Source organism: Zerene cesonia, chromosome 11, assembly GCF_012273895.1.
Source record: "Zerene cesonia ecotype Mississippi chromosome 11, Zerene_cesonia_1.1, whole genome shotgun sequence".
Lineage (NCBI taxonomy): Eukaryota > Metazoa > Arthropoda > Insecta > Lepidoptera > Pieridae > Zerene > Zerene cesonia.
This window is the reverse complement of record NC_052112.1, coordinates 4,511,364-4,531,383: the sequence shown is the minus strand read 5'-3', so window position 1 is coordinate 4,531,383 and position 20,020 is coordinate 4,511,364. Positions and strand designations below refer to the sequence as shown.

Below are 20,020 nucleotides of genomic sequence, written 5' to 3'. Positions count from 1 at the left end.
ATACGTTAGCCGTTCTCTAAATTAAATTGGAAAATGTAAGAGCATGTGGTAGATGCGAAGCAGCTGATCAAATCGTCTAAATATGTATAGCTAGAGCTTTTACGTAGGACAAAACGTATCATGAATGTTAAGATATATGTATATTTTAAAATACACTTTTTACTCACCGATATAAACACTTCCTCTGCCTGTTGTAAAATAGCAATACGCGACCATCCAAACTTCTGCATGAGTTTGATTCTTGTTGGATTGTGTACTGTGGCGGATGGATGAGTCCGGAACAGCGTCGGAAATCGCGCCCGATCCGATAGCGCCGGCGATGACGCCCCGTAACATAACTATGACACGATCGTGATAAATTAACTTTGACAATAGTTAATAATTCATTAATACATTGAAATACAGCCAGTTAATGGATAATAATTGAAAATATGTTATAACACTTAGCGAAACGCTAAAGATTTGTATTTAAATTTGACAAATAATATTATATTTCATAATTTACTAGACTAACATTCGTATTTGATTTTGATTCAAATGGTAAGTAGTTTCAGTATTATTCATAAATAAAATATCTTTAAATGTCTGATCTTAATATGAACAAGGCCTAGATCCTGGTCTCCTTTTAGAACATACATGTTATTAAATATGACGGAGAGGGCCGCAATATTAGCATCAATATCCGACATAGGGGGCGTATAAAATAGGTAATCGAGCAATGAGGCAATGAATAAAAGAAAATTTTTTCACTGAACTCTAATCACAACTAAAACCATACTACAACGGAACGTGAGGAACAGTTCCTAGCTTCGTTGAGAACTTGTCGCGCAGACTCCCAAATGGAAAGTGAGCCTTGGTCCTACACACGTCCACTAGCTAGGTTTCTTTGTAGCATGAAGTTAGTCACAATAAGGCAGCGGTGCCGCCATCTATCGGAACTCGTGCTTCATTTCGTTATCGGTCGGTTCTAATATCCGCCTCTGACATATCCGTCTCCGACAAATGCATTAACCGTAGATGTAAATATAAATGGATTAATTAAACTTGATAGGCGATTAGAGTATTTCATGTGAGTGTGAGTGAGTGAGTGTGATATTTGATTCCCAAATTAAATTAAAATAAGATTAAAATACTTTTAGAATGTTACTAAAGAAAGTAAAGGTTGAAACTAGAAATTTTCCGTCAGTCATAATTCTGTTATGGTAATCTAACTGAATCTATAATCAATCTTATAAAAATCGATAAAAAATATAGATGTAGTCTGCTTACACGAGTAGTAACATTGTGATACGAAGAATTAATTGTTATTCAAACAACGTTTCCAACTAAAATTCGGCTTTGAGCTTCTGTTTGAGTTTAATATTCGGAAAACGTATTTCCTTTACAATAACAACGTGTTATTATATAAAGTGGGCACTTCTAGCATCGACAATTAATTAAATTTGTTGGCTTACTATAGTCAATTGGAGTATAAAATGTTAGATAAATATTAGTATTACATGTAATATGATGAATGATATTGAGCCTCACAACATCTATTATAGTAACATCCTAGTGTGGAGTTCAATGCATATGTATCTATATCATGTATTATTTTTTTAAACAAATAAATAATTCTTTATTTTTAATATTACTTTTATTTCTAAACTTAAGCATAATATTCTAAACATGAGCATGGGATATTGAAAATAATTTAATTTAAAGTTCGATGACATTAATTAGTAATAATTTAAATACTCACCACCATAAGGTTCCACATCTTGGCTGCTTCAGCTACAGTCGTGCACACAGTGGAACAGCCCGCCAACAATAAAAGCTTTTGTGGTGGATTGTACAGCAAATTGTACATCACACTAGCTCCGAGACCCGGCTCGCACTGTGGGCAAGATGAGATTATTTTGATTTTTATGGTTATCTCCACAGCAACAGCTATTTAGGAGTAATTAAAAAAAGCTACCATCCTATATCATGAAATGAAAAACTAATCACTAAGTTTGATTCCTACTTCGTGAAAGTTGAAATTATTACAGATTCACAGAAAGTTTACCCATTAAAGAAACGATGGAAAACGTAACCCGGGATGCAGAATGCAAATATCATTTCACTCTTGAACCGATATCTACGGAAATCACTTTTAGTCGATTTGGAAATTCTATCCAATAAAATTTCTTTCGTGAGCCGATCATAAATTTTCAATAATTGAATCGAACGTCAGGTTCAGTCGTACTTTAATGTCGTAAAGCTGCGAATGTAGTTTTTTTATAGATGGTCTGAATGCTCAAATTTCCAACCTTTTTAGTAATTACCGGGATTTCTACTGCGAGATACGGTCGGATTATCAAACCTAATGGATCAGGTTTAGCACTCGAGTGAAGCGACAAGGTGATGAGCATTTCGTTGATTGAAAGTGTAATTGGGATTTGGGCCGCGAGGCCAGCTTTTAGTATTAGCCCGTAACGTTGGTACTTTTAAATGAGAGAAGTCTGTTTTTAACTTTGATTTTGAAGTTGCGCTTGGACTATTTACGAACCTCGGTTTTGAGCTCTGGATTATGCATATGTTTCGTAGATACAGCCGCTAAAATATGTGTTTAATTAAATATTTTTAGGCTAGGTTTAATTAAAAAAAAAAACAGTTCTTGAAAAGTCGATTTGAATATCTAATATTAACTCACCTTACTATCGTTGCTGTGTAGAAGCAGCTTGAATCCAGATAATAAATCAGATCTCGCATTGACATCTGCCAGCGCCAATTCTGCTGCCGGTTTACAAGCTTGTCCGCCTTGCCAGCCTCCTTCCCCTTCCATAGGAAAGATGCCACCTATGTGTAGGTCATCGTCTCGTTTCCCTTCCGAAAACGAGCAGTATTGCAGTAAAAGTACCAGTGTGACCCACCCATAGGTCCTACGACGTGCTACGCACACAACACACTTGGCAACAACGAATAATTGCTCTAACGCTTTCACTAACCATCTAAAATCGGAATATAACATACTAGTTCGTAATTTAACATTCACAGCCGCTTTTAACTTAACTAGCGGACGCTTTGGAAAATTAAAGTTCACGCGTATCCGCGGTAGAGAGACGTTTCGTAAATATGATATTGCACATAGTGAATATACGTATAGCCTAATAAGCGTGGATTTTTTTATGAAATATAGTGTTGAGGGCGGGTTTAGGGGCGCGTGGTGCCGCATGGGCCCCGCCGGCGGCTCGCGACCCCCGGCGCCCGGGGTCATCGCTCGCGGCGGGGACATGCTGTCATTGTTCGCCTTTCTCATTTTCCATCCTCTGTCCTATAACAAAAGAAGCTCCTGTTAACATATAATACTGACCTTGTAGCAAAAACTTGGGCCGAATCCTGGATTGCTGACTGACGGAATTTTATTGCTGATATCAAAATATATTAGTTTTGTGTATGTTTTATTCTATGAGTTTTAAATGTTATGTCGGATATGATTTCAAATATAATGCTCAGTATTTCAAAATTGAGTTACCTGCTACAATCAAAGTTCATGCGTGTTACAAAACTATGACACCGACAGGACACTAAAGTGCGGGATCCCAATTAATAAGGAATAATGAAAAAAGATATGATTATGATTTATTTTTATCTTTAAAAAGATTCCCAAATTTGTAAAGATATAATAAAGATAGTTAAAAATAACAAACAGTCCTGAGCGCACCACTTAAGTGGGACGGTTTAATGCAAAGCTTAAAATATCTCACTATTTTGTTAACCCTAAATAACTAGATCAGACGTCATATGTCTCAAAATAGAGAAGCGAAGATGAAAATATTCTTCCAATATAGAAAGTATTAGGATTTATATTGAGGCTGCTCTTTAGAATAGCAAGCTAAGCTGAACATTTAAGCCGTATGCTTAAGTCCGTCTATTGTTTGAGTGAACAATCATTAGCATTCATCGATAAAATCTATCGTCACCAAGTTTCAGTTCCATTTCAGCTTTCAATTCGAAATTATTGCATAAGTTTAGCAATATTTCTTGTTATCTACAGGTAAATTATATTTTGAATAGCGTATATATAATCCATGTCATACATATTTAAAGAACTTTTAATATATTTGTGGGGTTCGAAGTTTGATATCCTTGGTCACGACCATAGTCCTACATTGTGATCAAATTTGGTATGCAAATATTTAGTTTCGACATTCGGAATAAATTTAAAACGTTTGAAACGGTGTGATATAGAAGTTTGCCGTAAACATGTGTAACGTTAGTGACTTGAAGCGAGGGGCAGAGCCCAGGAGATTAGGCCTCCCGAGCTCGACATATGCTAGAAAATATACGTAGTGCTGATGGTTATTCAACATAATTTGCATTCCCTGCTCAGGCAAATTCAATAAAATATCATATCTTTTGCTCGTAAAGGTAAATATATAAGATTTTATTGTATTGTTAAAATTATATTACGAATATTTATTGAATTGATTTTTTTCTTGAAATGAAGGTGTGTTCAATCGTCTGATTTAATTTAACTTCAGCAATAGATTAAAAATTGTTTCCATTAGATGATTTTCACGCTTGAATGAAGAGGTATTGTCTCAAAAGAAAGATGTTGATTTATGTAAATTAGTTTTTTTAATTTTGCATCATAAAGAGCCCCTTACAATGCAATCGAGGGGCTATTCTTGATAAAGTTATCAATCAATATCGAGGGTTTAATCGCTCGATGTGTCATTTTATATTAGTTACCCAACCGTTTCGTTTAAGTTCATCCCCCGCCATTTTGATTTATGACTTCCTTTCTTGGGAAGTTGTAGACCGCGTCATTGCCGCGAAAGGGATGAAATAATGTACCATTAAGAAGTTTTCGCGAGTGTTCTCGTAATTTCCACTTACATTAACTCAATTTTAGCTCAAGCAAACTTCTAATTGCCAAGTTATGTGTGTATTAAATTAAGGTATAATAACTACATCTTTAGGTTAAGTAGATATATATTTTTATTCTATACTCTGTACAGAACACTACTGTGTACATACATGGATGCCTATCTCCTATCGGATAAACTCGTAGCTTATCAACAATAAAGTCTACGTCGTAGAGGATCCCGTAGCAACTACTAACTAGAAAGTGTGCTAAACGCGATGTAGGGCGGGCAGGGATTTCAGCCAGGTTAAGCAGCTCCATCGATAATTATTTGGATTACAGAGTTTGTAATCTACTTGTTGATTTCATATTGCTTTCAATTTGTGCAAGTTCAATGTAAAGCTTTAGTTTTAAGGAAACGTCGGCAGTTTACAAAGCCAAGTATAAAGTGCGTTTATTTAAATAAACCCAAATACAATTTATTGTCTACGGTATCTAATTCGTTATAATTATAGATCTTATTAATCTTTTTCTAACTTCAGACGGCCTTGTTATTTCTTCCAATATTTTAGTTCAGGTCGTTAGATACCAATTTTCTGTGATAAAATATAAGGTGCTTAGTGATAAATAGTGATCGTTAGGCGATCTTCTCGTCTCTTCATTATTGCTATTGCTTTTTCTACATCAATCTTCTAAAAATAAAAATAAGTAATGAGTATCATTAGTCTAAGTGACAGTTCGTTTTTATACAATGGAAACGTCGGATATCCTACTAATATAATAAATGCGACTTTCAGCCTGTATGAATCAATACGTATGACAAAAGTTTTGCTTTCATAGTTTACACAAGTTCAAGTCTTTTAGCAAATTATGTTTTATGTTTCATTCAGTGAGCTAAGGTAGTCCCCGTATATAAAATAATCGTCATTGAACTTGAAATAAATCAATTTATGCTCAATTTGCACCTGAATAACTAGTTTTAAATTGAGAGATGATTACGAAGAATAAATTGCATTTATTCGCTCCTTTCAATTAATAACTATTGTATTGAAAATACCTAATTATGTATTAGAAGCAAAGGCATCGTTACTATAACAGAAAACCGTTCCGTATCAATACATTTATTAAATAGACGCATTCATCCGATAAATCTATTAAATGAGTTGGCAAAAAGTATATTATACTAATACAGACTATTCAAAGTTCCTTCGAGACTCGATGCTAATGCAATCAGGCCGACTATTAGGGCAATTTTCAAGGAAATCACATAAAAGACCCACTTTTCTTCGCGCCTTTATCCACGTCACGTATCGTATAATTGTTTTTATTGTATCTTAAGTTAAGTGCTTCCATTTAAATAGAACATTTTATCGATATTATAGTGTTCATGTGGCTTGTTATTATTAACAATTATTTGTATTATTGCGACATTTTTTAATAACTATACATTGGTCCTCGATTCTAAAGTTTTTTCTCGTATTATTTTTATATTTTATAGGTATGTAATAGTGATAACGGTTGCTACCATATTCACTTTTATATAATATATTTATTTATAAGAGTACGTTTGCCCATGAACATTTCCAGAGGAGTAAGGTCGGTTGCAGTCTTTACGCCCCTATAAATGGATTGCTGACTTAAAATGGCAAGGAAAAAGAAAGGATTGATAATAGAAAAGAAGAGAAAAAAGAGAATTCATGTCGAGCACGCTTCGACATTCAGATGATTTATTCAAGGCATGAGATGGTGTTTTTTTTTACTTAACGAAGATATTCACATGTTTTAATGAATGATAAACAAGGTGACTTTACAAAGTTTACTAAAAATCATTACAAATAATGTTCATGCAATCAAATGGTGTGTTCTACCAAATAAGTCAATTAGTTTCTAACATTAAAAAAGCAGTAAGCTATTCATAAATTACCTTAATAATGACGTTAATCCAAACTTCTATTGGGGTAAAACCTAACCGCGTATCACACTTTCAACCAAAGTGTGCTGCGGTTACCAACTCGGATACCTCGAGTTAATACACATACTTGGTAGGATTTGTTAATAATGTATTGCTAAGCGACCGAAATAGTGACCCCGAATATCCGACACCTCCAACGTACAATTAACACTGATGTGTTTTCATTATTAACTCTAATTTGTAGGGGTGATAAAAAATCTCAAAATGCTTATTTTTAACCAATAAGATTATAAAGATTATGTTATCACATTAATGTTATGGTTGTGAAAGCTTCTATGTTTTTATGTTTGTCCGTCAATCACACTGAAGCTCCTGAACGGATTTTGATGAAATGTATAAAGACAGGGTATGACCTGACTTGGGTGAAAGGAGACTTTTTGGGTTAAAACAGGAATCTTGATATTCGGGCAGAGCCGGACGAACGTCTAGTTTGTTATAAAATTAAAGCTTACTTTTTACTGACATAGGTTATACTATGCAATTACTGATAAAATATCTATGTTTATAGGACCACTAAATTTCAGGTTTAGCAATGATATATGTATAAGACTTTGTAAAATGCAAAGTAAACGAAAATAGATCAAAAAATTTAACCTCGAGTTTTTACGTTTTCAAACTTTAGGTACCCAGATAGTCGGATAAATCAGGCTTCCGTTGAACTAAAACACAGTATCCACGACAAAAGCAAGTTAAAAAGTTGTTGTGAAACAGTTTCGTCTTAGTTTTATGTACCAGTGTTTAGTCTACGAGTAGCGTGTATTCAACACATAATTTAATTACGTTGCACCAAGTTCTTTAGCCATACACATCTACTGTTACAACTTTGTTCAGCACGAGACTTATCTTTACTAAGAGAACTTACTAAATGATGAGTTCTTTTAAACTAAACTCGAGTCTTGTATTTTATTAGAATTACCCTGTGGCTGCTCGAGTCTTACTTTATTTATAAAGTTTAATTTAACGACTTATATATAAACGTTAGATATAGCTGAGACGTATATGTGGATATTATATGAACTTACTTTAATTATTCACTGAATATTTCATCAATGTGATGGTTTAAATTATACTTTACCATATTTAAATAACTTTCAAAATTGTGAATATGTCTCTATATATGCACAAGTACAGAATACAGTTCGACAATTACACCTTTATTTATATTTGTTAAGATACGATTTATTTTATTTTGTCTTCATGATAGGAATATGTATCAATACATTATACGTGAATATAAAACACAAAGAGAATAGACAAAATAAATAAGAGTGAATGAGATACGTACTTGGATTATATTCTGAAATGCTATGTCAACATATTTTTACTTGACTCTGTATTTGAGATTTTACAAAGCATGGAAGTTGTTTACGCGAATCTCTTTGATATTTTATTACACAGTTTGCTCATTCCCGGCTAGCGACATTCGCGAAAAGCAAGCGGAATACCCTCTATACCTATTTATATCACTAACGCGTCGTTTTGTACGTGAATATTACATGAAATAAGCTACGGCCACTTAATACGCCTCAATTAGGGGTTCTGACGATCAAATTGCTTTATAGATTTAAATACCACATACATAGGCTAATATTATGTTATCTGCGGTGTAAGTTAGTTTAATTTAGATTTTGCATCATTCCAGGGTACAGAAGAGATATGACGGCGAGGTTGAGGCAACGTAACAGGCATTACTAAGTAAGTAATGCAATGAATTACAAATGTTGTTTGAAAAGACCCATCAATGTGAGAGTCACCTGCCTTCAGAAGTTTGATTGTACCCATTTAACTCTGTAGAACTTTCTCGGATTCTATATTAACAAGGGAGGTTAGCTTAGCTAAGGTAATGTTGGTTTACGTATATGAATTTGGATGCAAGAACTTTGTGTTCAATTATTTATCTTGTGAACGAGCACACTACCGTAACTGTGTTAGATAACTGTGAAATGTACATACTATTTATTATATTATACGTGTGCTGTGCTATACATACACATCACTATTTTATTTGTTCTACTTTATCCATACCAATATTTATAAACATTTCACTGCACTGATATTACAAACTTTCATTTACGCCGTAAAGGAGGGATTTTATGATATGATGTTTGTAACTGGAGGATTAGGAGGCAGTCTTTCTCATAGTAGGTGATAACGCTCCTTGTGGGCGGTGTAGGCCTAGATGGGGCGGTAAGACGTCCAGAAAAAATTAAGAGGCGTCAAAGCAGATATCGGAAGCGATGGCTGTTATTTATAATTTTTTTATATTTTCAAAAAGAAATTGATTAATAAAGGACAGCTTAGTGGAATTAGTTTGAGGACCCTTGATCTAAAGTTATATAGACTGTTTATTACCGCGAAGATACATCTCAATTCCATGGAAATTTCCTTTTACTTTTCGAACGAAGCCACGTGCAGAAAGCTAATATAATAAGAAAAATTACCTATTCAGTATTGCTTTCTATCCTGTTTAAGACTTTATAACGTATAATTTATTACATCGATAAGACGTGAAGTGCACAAAGAAATAACCGGTCGTTCGTTCGGACGGGGCGTTAAAAGGAAAAGCAATTAGCTGGAATGTAAATAGTAAAATTGTAAAATGTATTCACCACATTTGCATTGGCAGCAACGGAAGGCGGATATCCGAGGGTCCGTTCTCTGTACTCTCGCCTAGTTAAAGTTTCCGCTGACGATTTTTATACCATCGTTTACTATTCATTACCTATTTTGTGTGACTAAACGTTATATAATTATGCTTTAAATAATACAGTCAATCCATCATTACTAATTTAATTCGTAGTTCGTAAAATGACAATAAATAAGCGAGGAACTTTATTATTATATATTAAACCAGTTTTCCGCCAGTTGCTTCGCCCGTGTATTCAAAGGAGAAAGGACAGTTCCGGGGCTTTCTCGAATAGTTTCTATTCCTGTGGGATTTCTTTGATAAATATGTTCTTTTTCGGGTCACAAACTATATCTGTAAAATTCATCCAAATCAGTTGGTTATTTAAAATGATTGAAGAAGAGACAAAAAACTGACAAATAGACAGATAGACAGACATATTGACCTTCGCATTTATAATATTATTCGGGATTAATATAACATAACATATCATCTTAAACCTACCTTAGGATCTTATATGTAATTAGAATTATACAATTTAATATATAGCATGGTATAATATCTGTCAGAATACTGTAGGTTATCATGCCACCTAATAATACTTTATTAGTTAACGCAGCGCTGTTATGTAGTAATTGATTGACATGGCATGCATCGGTAGTAAATATACAACCACTAAGTGATTCATATAATGAGAATAGCCAAATGTATAAATGATTACTTATTGTGTATAGGTTTGCTTCGATTTACTCATAAAAATTTATATTGAATCTAACTAAACAACAGTCAACCTCTCGATTAAATAAATTCTTGATCTCAAATCTGCGCAATTTCATTTATAACCCAATGAAGGAAAACACTTGATTTTTTTCGGACTTGTTTTTGCTCATCATTCTTACTATTTCAATTTACGCAACGCCATTTGCAGAAATTGTCTAATTAACCTGCCTATTCTAAGATTTATGGCAGACCCTTGGATGTCTTACAGTAATTTCGCGGAGCCTTTATTGACTGCGGTGATTCAAAGAAATTACAAGCATTTAAAGAATAGGCATTATCCTGAGAAAACAAGAGGTTTTATTTATACTTACATTTGTTATGAATTGTCTGAAATACAATAATTAATTTATATATTTCTTATTATGATCGTTATTTTTGTACAAGAAAATGATCGAATTGATTTTCTGAATGTAAAAATATTTGAGTAATTTCACACAATGAGACCCAAACTGAGTATATGTATATGTAATACGCAGATAGCAGAGAAACAATGCTCCATTTGAATACCACAGAAGAGCACTGCAAAGCATTGCTGCGGTATACAGCCTTCAATTGCTTAGTGGGATGATGGTTACCCATTTACGTAGTATTCATTTATTTCATTTTGAATTATTCCTAAACGTTCTCGTTTAACCAAGTAACATAATTAAACTATTTATGTTTTCAAGTCCAATTTACCGAAACCTTTGATAAAGGCTGGGTCTTAAACTGTCAGAACCGACATTACGATAACTGTTACACATGCCTTCAAGGGAAAGGGTTGTACTTGGTACAAAAGATAAGGGCCTTTAACTAATATGGTATGTGACGCACAATTTTAATTAGAAATTCACGAAGTGTACGGAGAGTTCTTTAAAAGATTTGATATTAAACAAATTAATTAAAAGTTGTGGATTCAGTAAATTAATGAATTAAATTAAACCCCTAAATGACTTTCTTTGATTTATTTATCCAAAGTGTATTTGATTACGAAATTCTAATCTTAACTGCTAAGTAAATAATTTATTTAGGATAATTGAGATAAAATTGGTGTTCATTTTGTCCTATAACTCGCTCTTTATAACAAACAACAAATACACAAATACGTATTTCATAAAAATGTAGTTTATTTATCAAAGAATATTGAAATTATAAATCTCGGTAGAATTATTGTTGTCGCTGTTATTACTCGACTGAGCTCGACGTCAAATGTTAAATTAATTAAACAGGATGATCACTGGTTTTGAAGAGATTGAAGCAAGATTCCTTTGAAATATTTAATCCTTAAATCAAATTTGGAAAATAACAGTACAGTTTCGAAAATGTATATTATTAAAATGAAATACCTTGCAATTTATTAAAGCTTTATATTACTTAAATGTCCCAAACTACTACTACTCGTACGTCCCAAATTGCTTCAAGTTTTGACAGTTATAAAAATTTATAAATGTACTTTAATATTTGCTAACGTTCATTGTTTATTATAGTTACATGAACGTGAATATTATATATTAGTCCTTACATTGGAACGAGTCACCATTTTATATGTTATGTTATGCTTGTATGTATTCGACGACTTAATATTATCATTGTAATATACTAACGATGTCGTCTTAATTAGTGACACAGAAAATTGTTGTGGAAATAAATGATCGCAGTTGCTTGGTTACGAAAACAATCGAGATATTCTCCAAATTATTTTGATAGTTGATTTTTTGGGTCGGCCCATTTAATACATGTTTTTTATTTCAACTTCAATTATGAGAATAATGTGAAAAAAGTTAGCTAAAGTATTCTTATACCTATTGGCATTGTCTATAGGTATACATATAACATATCCACTTGAAAATGTATTCGTAAATATTGAAATAGTACTAAATTCTATTATTTCAGACGTTATTTATAATATATTCGTAAAATTTGCTATTTCAATTTTGTTTTCACTAGAAAGTCTACTACGTAAATTTAGTATAAAGAAATCTTTGTAACATGGTTAGTGAAACAATACAAGAGGTAAACTAATTTGGCGCAAGTTCAAATTGACATGAGACGTCCAAGAAAAATCCTTATTATCTTAAGTGGTTAGGTCAATTATATCACGGATGTAACAGGCAATCTGTTAACTTTGTTGTTCGGTAACATGGGTTATGGTTGGGTTTTATGATCTTATTTTGGTTATAGATAACGATTTTGGTTTTAGAACGTGAGTTCTATGCGTACAAGGAACCAGCGAGTTCCCTTTCGAAGTTATTAAATCCTGGAAATACATGAAAATTTTTCAAACAGTTAGGTTCTATTAAGATATAGTTTAGTATAACTTAACATACGATTATAAATCTAAATTAATTTTGGTTTCGAATCAAAGATACTGATAGTAGATGGATGTATTCATATCTTTAATGTTTTAGAAGATTATAAGAACCGACAAGAAGTCATAATTTGATTTTTTTTGTAACAACTGTGAGATTTATAATAAAAATGTGTTCATTTATTTTATAGCAACAGCCAGAAACAAGATCATCTTCAATTCCTACGCTAATAAAAAAGTAATCAACTGATTAATAAATTGTTATTTACGATTCCCTTGATGTTAGCTTAATCACGGTGTGTTTATTTAACAACCGATCTGGTTGTAAACGAGTCTCTTTTATAAGGCAATCAAGATAAGACATATCCCATTTATACCTGCCAATCTGTGTGATTTGTACACAAGAGAATGCCTACGTGTACTCAAAAATCGGGATCCATATTTGGGACAATGTTATGATGTGAATTATATAATATACCATAGAAAACTGAGCTCCACATAGCTTTATACGTTCCTTATGACACAACAATACTTTTGTCAGTTTTTCTCTATTTATTCGAATAGTTATAAAAGCACTTTGAGAGTTTTTCATATTATTTAAAAATAAGATTTAATTAATATGAAAAAACTAATCACGTAAGCATTTAGTTATAAAAAAATTAGTTAATTTAAAGTGTTATATTATTTTCAGCCGATCGAATGGAATAGCGGTCGGCTAGTGTACCTATCAGATCACTATAGCTAAGATCGTATTGGTTATGTCAGATATTCACACAGCGACCACATCATCCCCAAGGTAGGCAAAGAGAATATAATATTAGAATACATTAGATGTAATATCAATGTGATTGGTTACTGGGTTTCAATGTATCTATCTTAATCCTTGCATTTATAAATGGCACGATATATATCGTACCGCAGAGCGGTTCAATTTATTATAACTACAATTTAACATTTTCTACGAATTTTATAAATTGCAAAAGGTATTAATTATACGGGTAACAAGCAAGGATAGGTTGCCATTGTTATCAGAAGGTATATTGTACACTCCGAACAATGACGAAGAAGCCTGTAATATGTCAACTTTAAAATTATTGTGAGCATCAATTTCCTTAATTCCTAGATTTTTTCATAACAAGAACGGAGTGATTTATATTTAATAATGTGTGATACTTATGAATTATAAATGTGATAAAGATAATTTTATTTCTTCTTTTATTTAAGAAATTAAAAACATCAACATTTTGTTTCCCTCGCCTCTATCTTCGGATTCGGACTCTTTTGAATCGGGGAGAACATCGGAAGCCCTCTTTATCCCTACTGTAGGTGATAGAGGCTTTATATTCCTGCAGCACACTTTGTAACGTTGGGTACATCCAAATACTCCTGAATCAAAGTCCATACTGGGACATTCTCGAATATGAACACAGACGCCGCCTCGAGCCCAGCATGTTGCCGACATAGTACCTTATATTTAAACATATTCAATTAAGATTACCTGCACCAATTAACTAACGCGAAAGCAGTAATGAATTAAAGACTAACCTAGTTGTGGTTTCCCATTCAGCCCAGGTCTAAATATATCCTTATATCGTGTTATAACTTGAACGGCTGGTTTATCAAATTCAAACTTCCCTTGCTCGGTTATTGTAAAAAACGATAAGAAAAATATTTTTATATGTAGAAACATGCTCGTAAAGCAAATGCGATGTGATTTTACAATAAATAATTGATTGAAGATTGATAATTAAATGCGATTCATAAAGTTACAATCGGTTTTAATTTCAAAACATGCAAGCGAGAATTATTCATGGGTGGAAATTAAATATCTTGGCATATTGATTTTATTGTTTAGTATAATATATCATGTTTTAATATTATTTCGGTAGGTTTAGGTGTAGTGATTTTAATTTTCCTTTTCTTTTTTGGTTTCTTTGTCTTCATAACAATTCCTTCACCGCCAAAGTCAAGTTTAGGACTCCATGGGAACGCCAGATTGCTAATTCCTTTGTCTCTCATGTCTCGTACTTCATAGCGGTTCCAAACGAAGCAGCATACATTTAATCTGTTTTTACAACCCGGTACTTCTGTGAGGCGCCTATCGAATGGGCACAGTTTGTAATTGATGCAAATGCCTCCAATGGACCAACACGGTGTCGTTAACAAAGACCCTAAGTATATAAAATGTATAGTAAATAAATATGCCTTTCTCTGGTATTATCTTAATGTCCGAAAACTACAGCTTATGTTCGTTAACAAATAAATTTCAAAATGAAATATTATAGAGAATGTACTGCCGTGAAACGTCATTTACTCATACATTGTGAATGCGCCGAGATACTTACGCCGTGACGATGCAAGCGAAGATAGAGCGGAGTGGTAAGCCAGGAGCTCAGCGCGGAGATCCTCGTATTCCTCGTCGACGGACAGATCCAAGTTAGCATCATTTCTCAATGACGACACTAGACTTGCCCCTAAGTCGCTGCCACTCTCATAATCATCTTTATCCTTTGAAATTGCATCGACTTTCGCGCATAGAATAATGAACACGAATAGCGAGTACATTTCTTACTGCATTTCCGATAAAAGTACCAATTTTTGCTCAATTTTATTACTCTCCGAATGTTTTTATATTGAAAATGCATAAATTCCGACGATAAGCTGACGGTGGCCCGTCAATAGGAATGTTGAATATATTGTGGAAAATGTATGTTTGGATACATACGAAAATATGTGATATTTCAAAATGAAATTCACAATTCAGCATTCCATATTTTATTAGGGTTAAATCAATTGAACTGAAAATAAACAATTGCAGGCGAATTACTTTAATTGCCAATAATTCCACTCCAATAGTTACATCATATTTGTACTTTGTGTTTAAATAATTTACATGAGGTGAAATGACAAATAAAACTAATTAAAATTACATAAAAAAGCCTTAATTATTATATTAATGACAATTTTAAAGCGAACAGAATTCACACACCATCTTGCTTATCCAGAAACGTAAAAAATATAAATTGAACATTACTTAAATCTTTCAAAGAAACATTATGTTTATGCAAAATAAAATGCCAAAGTATACTGTCACACGTCGTCCTTGTGAATTATTGAGTTCATTCAGGAATCAATCGCCTCGAATGTGTGTCGATCGGACGTTACATTCTGTTTCTATAGGCTTTTTGCAAGCGCACCGTTCTAACAGGACTCGACCTTTGACGCGCAAAAAGCAATTCCTGTGCTACGGTACGATATAGCTTTTTAATAAACTAACTGGCTTATAGAAACGTTAGACTCAATTTCAATTTAGTTACATTGAAGTGCATTAGATACTGCAATTGCATGATGAAAGTGGATATAGTTGTGGTATAGTATTGATTTCTGTTATTGTGGTTTCGTATTTTCAAGATAATTATATTATTATTTCAGTCTTAAAAGTTTCTACAGACAATCTAATCGACTATTGTGCACCGTAATTGTTATAATTAAATAAGAAAACTGTTAATTATCTTGATTTTATTTACTTGACTTTTGCCGGCAAACAATTTATAAGGTTTATAAAAGTAAATAACAGTTGTCTATGCTACGAACCGCGCCCGTTATTTTATTTATTACCCAATGTTTATTTTTTTTGCGAGTAGCGTTTTCTTATATCAGAAAATTGTAGAGTGATATTAAACTATATATGTATGAACTCTCTTCTCGAGCAGTCGCTGCTCCGTAACCTTTTAGTGACCTTTACCTCAACTCCATAATTGGTACTCTTCTCAAGAGAGTGAGACAAATTTTCCTATTATTTTGTTATAACGTAAAAACATATGAATCAAATTCAAAAAGTCTTGAAAATAATCATATTTAAACCTACCTGTTTTAATTTTTCTGTAATGTACATTCAAACATGACACAAACATATGGGCAGTGATTTAAATTTTTAGCAAGCTGCCTCTTAAAGTCATTAAATATATCTTTTATAACAAATTTCAAATCCTTAGAATTCAATTTAGTATTTAGAATTGGAAGCCCGATAACAGACTATTGTTTAAAATATCAATTTGAATATTTCGGCTATCGATTAAACTTGGTAGGTAACTCTTATTATTAAGTCCCGAGAACTGCAAAGTTATGTTGTTATTGAATATTTTACGACATAACTTCAAAATCACTATGAAATGCCACGAACTTTTATGTTATAGGGAACACTGTTGAGATTCTCGATATCATTACGTTAACATTGTTTAGTAGGAAAGAATACAAGTGCTTTGGCACAACATCAAAATTGTTCAAGTGTAAAATTGATAAATATGACTGTTGAAAGTTGAATGTAATATTTGCAGCTGAATTGAAAAGTTTCAAACACCTTTTCCGGCCTACATACAGTTAAAAATGGTATCACACACAATATTAAACCGCTTTTGTCAACAATGAACTGGAAATATTTAGGTTTTGCAACACATGTTACTAGAAAATAAATCAGTAATTTATTGATATTTTTTTAAATTTCTATAGAAAAGAAGATAAGATGGCATCAATACAATAGCCTTGTACTTTGTAAAAACAACTTATTAACGAATTCAACGATTAAAAATGAAACTCAAAGAATTGTATTGGTTAATAATTTCCAAGTCTACGATGTATTCAAATCCACAATCGTTGTGGATAAGTCGGTAATAATTTTACCATTTAATAATAAAAAAGCCGTTTAATAAAAAAACAAATCTATATACATAAAAATGAATCCCTATTTCCCTTGGTCACGCCATTACGAGTGAACGGCTGGACCGATTTCAACAATTATTTAGCCATTAGAAAGCTGCATTTACACTAAGTGATATAGGCTATAAATTTAACACGGATGAAACCGGGGCGAACAGCTAGTGAAAAATGAAAAGAAAATATTTAATAATATTACAGCTAAAATTACGCTACGCAAATTTAATAAGAACAAAAACGAAATCCTGAAATATTTTTTCATCAGAATAATAATTAAACCATTTCGAATAACAAGGTATGATTAATGGCCCTTAAAGACACAACGGCTTTTAGTGTAAACAAGAAACTTTCGCCTAAATCGCTTCTGCAGCAATGCCCTTAATTGCGCTGAGTCAATTTTGACAGCTGATTATATAACGAAGACAAATTGTGAACGTAAGAAGTTAACTAAGCTTTGTGTTTAATAACCTTAACGAGATGCATATTTAAGTGATCATTTGATTATACTTTGAATTATTAATGACATATGCTCGTATCTGTATACTATAAAACTTAACTAAATGTTTTAAGTCATAATGACTGTAAAACATACAGTTTAGTAATAGGTAAGTGATATTGCTTTACATAAATAAACAAATTAATTGAGAACTACTGCATCCTATCCTACTATCCTACTCATCATCATCAGCCCATATATGTTCCCACTGCTGGGACACAGGCCTCCTATGAGGGTTCAGGCCATAATCCACCACGCTGGCCAAGTGCGGGTTGGCAGATGTCACATGTCGTTGAACTTTTGATTCTTGGACATGCCGGTTTCCTCACGATGTTTTCCTTCACCGTTTAAGCAGTGGCGATATTATCCACATGTGCAGATAAATTGAAAAATCAATTTATTTCCTGCACGCTCGCCCGGTCTCGAACCCCGACTTATCGATTTTGAAGTCCGAGGTTCTCACCACTGAGCCACCACTGCTTTCCTATCCTACTAATCTTATTTAAAATGCGAAAGTTTGTAAGGATGTGTGTGTGTGTGTTTGTTGCTCTTTTACGCAAAAACTACTTAACCGATTGCAATGAAATTTGGTACGTAAATAGCTGGACAACTACTGAAATAACATATAGGCAAATTTTTATCGCGATATTCTTTCGGGATACGGACTTACGCGGGTGAAACCGCGGGGCGCAGCTAGTTTATTTGTAAATGCCAGGAGAACGAGATTCTAGAAGATATTTGAGTGGGTACTAATATCATAATATAAAATATGTATATTGCCTGTGTGGCGCGCTCAGCATCCCCTAGAGACTCATAACTACCTTAATATGAATCATTTGCATCTAACTGTGTCACCTTACCTTAAATCTTAATTAAAACTTGAATATTTCAACTGTGTTGGCCGAATTCAGTGTTGTAATTCATAGCATTTGTAAATTTATAAATATAAATTTTCGGTTTACAGCCGCGCAATCCTCACCATACGTTTATATTATCTTTTAAGTTTTAAATATTTTAAAGAAGGTATATAGGTAACAACAAAGACCAGCTGTAATAAAACTGATGATTCATAAGGCGCAAAAAAGGGATATATGTTAATTTAGTAAACGAATACTTAGTGAACTACATGTTGCGTATGTTCATTCTACATGAATCAGGTATCTGTTTACACGCATTTTGAGAAGGAGACACGAAAATACGCATTTAAGAGTGGAGCTCTTAACGAATCTTTTTAAATCAATTCTATGAAAGATTCACTTTTAAAAAAAATGTTTACACGTGTTCATAACGATTATTTAACACGCTATCGTGAAAAGCAATTTGAATAAAGTATCTAGTAAACTATTTTTGCTATAAAAACTTTTAATAATGTTTATTGCAATTTGCTAATACATCCCTAGAGATATGAGGTTAGCACGCTCGAAACACATGCTATGTTAATAATGCAAGCTTTGAAGTTATTTCCAGAATGGATAAAAGGAAAAGATTAAACTATGAGCTTTAGTAGTTTCATGAAACTTGCTTTCGCTCTTAAGACGGCACGTGTATAGCACCGATGCAATTACTTTTATTTCAAATAAAACGATAATAAGGTGTCATTTCATTATCCATTTTTCTCAATATAAAATCATGGTTCTCAATATATATATTGCTTTTTAGAAAAATACTTACTAAGACATTAACTTGTTACTATGTTTGTGACTGTATATACCACTCGAAAAAATCTGAGTGATTAATATAGGGTATCAGAAAATATATATTTATATAACATGAAAATTAATAAGATTCATTGTATTAAACTCTATACATTAATTACGAAATAATTAGAGCAACATCACAAATGAAGTAATTTAACTGAATTATACCATTATTACATTTCTCTTTGTTTATAGGCAGTAGTTATCATAGGCATATATTCTGAACAAGAGTAAATGAACACTAAACATTATATGTTTGCGTAACATGCCTCGCCACGTTTTGCCAGCTATTCAACGCAACGTAGCGAACCATGTATGCTAATTTACGTATTTAAACTGTATTATGTTACCATTAATTTACCCAAGTTTATTAAATCAGTACTCGCGAAATAAATTTTAATTTTCTTTTCAAGGGCTCACGTCAGCGGAGTTTTTACGTACGGGTTGGCGGTTTAGATTCAATTGGACCAAAATTATTTTAATAAACAAACGAACTATGTGGTTGTGAAATAATTTCTGTTCAATATTGATTTGATTTTATTGTACTCAAATAGTGTACATAACATATAAATAAATAAAATTTTTAGTGGTTTTAAAGGTTTGTGAATAATATTATTA

The 20,020-nt window shown here is 32.7% G+C and overlaps 2 protein-coding genes across 2 annotated transcripts in view; both read right to left on the bottom strand.

Annotated features, from left to right (window-relative positions):
• LOC119830154 (gamma-aminobutyric acid type B receptor subunit 1) overlaps positions 1 to 20,020 on the bottom strand; it is an 80,995-nt gene that overhangs the window by 34,761 nt on the left and 26,214 nt on the right. Inside the window, exons 2-4 of the mRNA XM_038353056.1 lie at positions 2,675 to 3,295; positions 1,742 to 1,876; positions 168 to 338 (exon numbers count right to left, since the gene is read on the bottom strand). Of these exons, the coding sequence (XP_038208984.1) occupies positions 168 to 338; positions 1,742 to 1,876; positions 2,675 to 3,280 (912 nt within the window). The 5' untranslated portion in view covers positions 3,281 to 3,295. The remainder of the gene's footprint in view (positions 1 to 167; positions 339 to 1,741; positions 1,877 to 2,674; positions 3,296 to 20,020) is intronic.
• Positions 13,835 to 15,061, bottom strand: LOC119830538. Its single transcript, XM_038353597.1, has 3 exons — positions 14,842 to 15,061; positions 14,444 to 14,667; positions 13,835 to 13,963 (listed from the first exon to the last, which is right to left on the bottom strand). The coding sequence occupies exons 1-3, from the start codon at positions 15,059 to 15,061 to the stop codon at positions 13,835 to 13,837; spliced, it is 573 nt and encodes a 190-aa protein (XP_038209525.1).